The sequence below is a fragment of the Salmo salar genome, unplaced genomic scaffold (assembly GCF_905237065.1).
Source record: "Salmo salar unplaced genomic scaffold, Ssal_v3.1, whole genome shotgun sequence".
Lineage (NCBI taxonomy): Eukaryota > Metazoa > Chordata > Actinopteri > Salmoniformes > Salmonidae > Salmo > Salmo salar.
In genome coordinates this window covers 146,070-152,174 of record NW_025548801.1, presented here as the reverse complement: position 1 = coordinate 152,174, position 6,105 = coordinate 146,070, and the positions used below count along the sequence as shown (strand labels likewise).

Below are 6,105 nucleotides of genomic sequence, written 5' to 3'. Positions count from 1 at the left end.
ATGGAATGGAAGAGAGATGTAGAATCACTAGTCCTGGTTCAACCAGTCAATTACAATCACCATTACAGGTCCATTACAATCACCATTACAGGCTATTTTGTTGAAGAATACTATTTTTTTGTGCTTATGTATTAATGTTTTCCAGTATTCATCCACTCCCTCTACTAATCCCTAATGCTCTCTGAGGTAACTGAATAGTGATTTCCATCTGGTATGTGTGTTTGTGTTTGTTCAGTTATGAGCCAAACAGCTACAAATGGTTGAATGTGACTTCCTTTCCCAGTTCCCACAACCCCCCACTACACTTCTCTTGCACATCATCCCAACCTCGATTCCTAAAAGGGCCTTCATGTGTCCCTTGGTTTCCACTGCAGCCAATATCCCCCGGCCTAATTGGTTCAATTTGTTTCTTCCCCTTTGTCTGCATTGGTGCCGGTGTTAACCCTCCATGCAGATTATAGTGGTGATGGAACTCTCTTTCTAATTTACACACCCTTCAAGACATTATTGTCTTATTGAACCAATCGTATTGATAAAGATAATGAACTCTTGATTAGGACTTAAGGGGAAAAAACATCACAGTTCGACACACACACACACACACACACACACACACACACACACACACACACACACACACACACACACACACACACACACACACACACACACACACACACACACTTTCATTGCCTCTTAGTTTTTAATAACCTAGTCATAACCTAGCAATAATATTTAACACCATTATCTGGGACAGTTACTACTACAATATCCCAACTCAACCCCTGGGTATTCCCACAGAGAGAGTGGACTGCATAATGTGACTACTACTGAATATACATGGAGGAACTGTATAGATTTTGCTTCACAATTTATTCTGCTCTACTGCATGTGAGGAACAGTCATAAGTTGTAGTTGTTGTTGTGGTAATTGTCTCAGTGGGTTAAACTGCTATCCTTGACCCATGACTACATGAGACTGGGTGACCAGAAGAGAGGCATTCACAGCAGAGGACTCTGTTGTTCCTGTGTGGGTGGGAGGGAGGGGGGGAGGGAGAAACAGTGAAGGGGGGATGGAGTGAGAGAGAGATGACCAGTTAAGTGTTTTCCCTATGTGCCTGAAGGCTGGGAAAGATTGATAACACTCTGGTGATGACGTGACATTGCCATCGCGGTGTGTGTGTGTGTTCCTGTGTGTGAACGTGTGTTCTGCACCAGTCCCTATCTCTCTTTCTTATGAAACCCTCACACAGAGCACACAGGGGTGACATTAGAAAACCCAGAGCTGTCTCATCTGAGGCCAACAGCCTTTTACAACACACTAAGACCTGCTCCTCACATAAAACACATCCAAAGTGTTACGGAAGGAAGATAGATAAATCACGGTCTAAACAGCATTCATATCCTCTAAAGAACAATTGTTCATTAAAATATGCATTCGTTTGATTATGTGAATGTAAATACAATTCCTGACTGGGGTTTACTGATAAAAATGAATGATTATTGTAATCTATGGAGAGGGTCTTTCATTCAGAGGACTGGATGTGACAGGGCTATTGTGATGGAAATCAATGGGATGCGGTGAGAGGAAAAGAAAAGACAGGGAATCTCCTTAGTGATTATGCTCCTCCCTCCTTCCCTCTCTCTTCCCCTCCCTCCCTCCCTCCCTCCCTCCCTCCCTCCCTCCCTCCCTCCAGGCCCACAGTGACGAGGCAGTCCGTGTGTGTCTGCGGGAGCGGGGCCAGGAGGTGCTGGTGCTCCAGAGAGTGTCGTCACAGCAGCCAGCCCCCTCTGCATCGGCCAGGGGAGGGGGAGACCAGAGGAGGGGGACAGGAGGTAAGCCTCTCTGTCTCTCCGCTTTCACCCCTCCCTCTCACTCTCTCTCTTTCCGCCCTCCTTCTAGTCGTTCTCCTCCTCAGTCTCCACACACACACACACACACACACACACACACACACACACACACACACACACACACACACACACATACACTTCTAAACACAGGCGGCGTGTGCTTGCATTGCAGCTCACAGCACACAGATGGATGGAGCTAGCGTGTGTGTGTGAGAGAGAGTGAGTAAGCCGGGAGTGAGCCGTAGCTGGCTGACTGGCTGACTGGCTGACTGGCTGACTGGCTGACTGGCTGACTGGCTGACTGGCTGACTGGCTGACTGGCTGTGTAGACACAGGGGAGAGTGTCACCGTCTCAGGCTGGGTGTGGAGAACTCTCTCTGGGGTAGGGAGACCACAGGACCAGGGTTCTCCCAGGGCTCTATAGCAGCTGCAGCAGGTGGACAGCTAGGCGGATGGGCCAATGGGTGGCTGAGGGAAGGCATGCAGCAGTAACCACGGCAACAGTGGTACCGGCTGTAAGGGGCACAGGGACATGCTGAGGATGGGCACTCGGCCGCGGCCACCCCCGGACCTGCGGCAGCGGGAGGAGGGCAGGCTGCTAGCAGCGGTGGCTCTGGTGGAGCAGGAGGAGGATGAGGAGGAAGACTCAGAGGAAGGCAGCAGTGGAAGCGGGGGCAGTGACAGCGCCAGCTGGGCAGAGGAAGGGGCCAAGGCCACCAAAGTCCCCACCTTCGATGTCCCCTACTTCCGCTACATAGACGAGGAGGAGTCAGAGGGAGAGGGGGATGGACAGGAGGTGTGGAGCAGCAGTCGCTCTCTGTCCTCCATCGAGGACGACTCATCCAGTGACAGTGTTGTCTCTGACAGGTACGTGGTGGTGTCAGGGACCCCAGAGAAGATCCTAGAACACCTGCTGTCTGTCCTGAGGCTGGACAACCACCGTGATGACCAGGAGAGCACACAGCAGACTAAGGAGTCAGGTCAGTCACTTACCCCCCCAAATCAATATTTCTTGGCCTCTGGCTACTACTTTTAATCTATGTTAATCTATGTTAATCTATGCTAAACTATGTGAATATTTTTAAAGAGGCGTGAGAGAGATAGAGAGACTGTTCATATTTTATTGTATATTTCACTTTTGTTTATTATCTATTTCACTTGCTTTGGCAATGTAAACATATGTTTCCCATGCCAATAAAGCCCCTTAAATTGAAGAGAGAGAGAGAGAGAGAGAGAGAGAGAGAGAGAGAGAGAGAGAGGAGTGTCTCTTACTAAAGAGGGATAGATGACTATGTATGGTGATGAGGAAATAGGGTGATAGAGAAAGAGAGAGAATAGATTGAGAGAGATAAAGTGAGAGATGCAGGCTGCTCCTGGGAGAGTGATATATAGAGCGTTGGTAAATGGGAGAAGAGAGGTGGGAGGCTGATATATAGAGCAGTGGGAGATGAAAGAAGGGAGATGGGAGACTGATATATAGAGCAGTGGGAAATGGGAGAAGGGAGAAGGGAGGCTGATATATAGAGCGGCTGATATACAGAGCAGTGGGAGATGGGAGAAGGGAGAAGGGAGGCTGATATATAGAGCAGTGGGAAATGGGAGATGGGAGGCTGATATATAGAGCAGTGGGAGATGGGAGAAGGAAGAAGGGAGGCTGATATACAGAGCAGTGGGAGATGGGAGAAGGAAGAAGGGAGGCTGATATACAGAGCAGTGGGAGATGGGAGAAGGACGAAGGGAGGCTGATATACAGAGCAGTGGGAGATGGGAGAAGGAAGAAGGGAGGCTGATATACAGAGCAGTGGGAGATGGGAGAAGGGAGGCTGATATATAGAGCAGTGGGAGATGGGAGAAGGGGAGGCTGATATATGGAGCAGTAGGAGATGGGAGAAGGGAGATGGGAGGCTGATATATAGAGCAGTGGGAGATGGGAGATAGATGCAGCCGGTCCAAGATTAGTTCCCTATCAGGCTGCCTGCTCCATGCCTTGCTCCTGCCAGACCACATCATTGCTCATTCTGATGAGTAAGTGTGTGTTTGTGGCGTCACTGAACTTATCTGAACACTTAGACCTTCTCTAGAGGTCACGAGAATCACGAGCAAATGCAAGAAGCAGTGTAGAGGACGTATCAGGAAATTGTGATTTTTGAGTCAATTTGATGTTCAGATCGGTGTTCTATAAGCAGGGGATAGGGACTCAGCTCTGTACGTCCCAATGAGACACTGATCGCCTGACAAAGATCCTTCATACAGTAACTCCAGAGTCCATTCAGTCCTGGCTCCTCTAAACTAGTCATCACTCTCTCCTCTCCCTCCCTGTTTTCTCCCCCTACCCTCGCTCTCTCTCTGTTCATTCTGCAACCCTGCTAATGCTACTGTTGGGGCCCTGGGCGGCTCTCACTGCTCCCTCCAGAATAACAAGGGGGGGAGATCATACGGGATAATATGGAACCTCAGCTTCACTAAAAACCATGCAACTATAAATGGTGATGTTCTGATGAGAAGTCATTAGCTTCACGCAGGCAGCCGGCCATGTGAAGACATATGGCTATGTTCCAAATGGTACCCTGTTCTCTAAGTAGTGCACTACTTAGGGAATAGGATGCCATTTAGGACGTTGTAGTCAATGTGTTGGGGGTTGATGATAAGCAGAGCTAATATAAATCTCCTCATATATAATTGATATCTCAATGAAGTGAAAAGAACAATCTTTACAAATATAATATGCAAGCTGCTATAGCTGTTGAGGGTTAGTTCCCAGATACCCAGGCTAACCCAGACATTATAAAGAATGCAAAAGATATCTTTCTGCCAGAGAGCACTTTTTTTAAAGAACACCACAGGCATGTTTGAGGAAGATGTGAGCCGATAATGTAATGTACAGCTCTACACATCATTGTATTCTACTATATACCTTATCCCAGTGTTATTCAAAGTTGGGGTCATGACCCTTAGTGGGGTCACGGGGGACCCCCCCCCACCCACCAAAAAAATGAACTGTTTTTTAGGGGGAACAAAGAAATAAGAGTACAGATTACTGTATGGGACAATATACACATGTTTTTGAGAAAGATAATGACACTTAATTTTATTGAGTAAATGTATCTATTGGTTTCTTTTCATTTTGAAGATCATTTTTTGATGTAAAACCTAAATGTACCGATTTCAAGCTTGCGTCATTGGATTTGGGGTGGGGTCTCGAGAAGTTACGGGATCCCAACTGAAACAGTTTGAATACCACTGCTCTTGTCAAATGTAGTACACTATAAAGGGAATAGGGTACCATGTGGGATGCAACCATCGCTCAGTGTTGGGTAGTGTTCGCACTTGCCTTCTCTCCCTGAGCCAAACCTCTGAGTGCTGCTATAGATTCCCCCTCAGCACAGATTCATTCATTACCAGAAAGTACACATCACAAAACAAACAAAGTCCAACTGGAACATTGTGTTACCATCTACTTAACGAGAGAAGAGATTGTCAACAAAGAAGATTGATGTTTTGGTTTGAGGTCTGTACTGTTCACTAACGAGCAGACTGATTCTTAACCCATAAGGCATTGCAATTCTGCTTCTGTGGAATGTGTCCTAAATGGCATCCTAGTCCCTATAGTGCACTACTGTTGACCCGAGCTCTCTTTAAAAGTAGTGCACTACAAAAGGAATAGGGGAACATTTAGGACACACACATGGTAGGCCTACATTCTTTTTAATGTGTTATTTTTAATAATCAGACCACTGCATTATGCACACGTTGTTGTATGTGATTCAATGCCTTCATTATGAATCTACAGTGGGGGGAAAAAGTATTTGATCCCCTGCTGATTTTGTACGTTTGCCCACTTACAAAGAAATTATCAGTCTATAATTATAATGGTAGGTTTATATGAACAGTGAGAGACAGAATAACAACAAAAAATCCAGAAAAACGCATGTCAAAAATGTTATAAAATGATTTGCATTTTAATGAGGGAAATAAGTATTTGACCCCTCTGCAAAACATGACTTAGTACTTGGTGGCAAAACCCTTGTTGGCAATCACAGAGTTCAGCCGTTTCTTGTAGTTGGCCACCAGGTTTGCACACATCTCAGGAGGGATTTTGTCCCACTCCTCTTTGCAGATCTTCTCCAAGTCATTAAGGTTTCAAGGCTGACGTTTGGCAACTTGAACCTTCAGCTCCCTCCACAGATTTTCTATGGGATTAAGGTCTGGAGACTGGCTAGGCCACTCCAGGACCTTAATGTGCTTCTTCTTG

General features: G+C 46.5%; 1 protein-coding gene across 2 annotated transcripts in view; it reads left to right on the top strand.

Annotated features, from left to right (window-relative positions):
• The first annotated feature begins 1,791 nt into the window (after nucleotides 1-1,791).
• Nucleotides 1,792-6,105, top strand: part of LOC106596065 (rap guanine nucleotide exchange factor 5) — a 73,249-nt gene continuing 68,935 nt past the window's right edge. Inside the window, exons 1-2 of one of the 2 annotated variants that reach the window (XM_045712767.1) lie at nucleotides 1,792-1,835; nucleotides 2,721-2,833. Coding sequence is in view for 1 of the 2 variants with exons in the window: in XM_045712766.1 (XP_045568722.1) it covers nucleotides 2,386-2,833 (448 nt within the window). In the remaining variant the exon portion in view is untranslated. Of the gene's footprint in view, nucleotides 1,836-1,978; nucleotides 2,834-6,105 lie in introns of those variants that run through there. The other variant, XM_045712766.1, reaches the window with a different exon arrangement.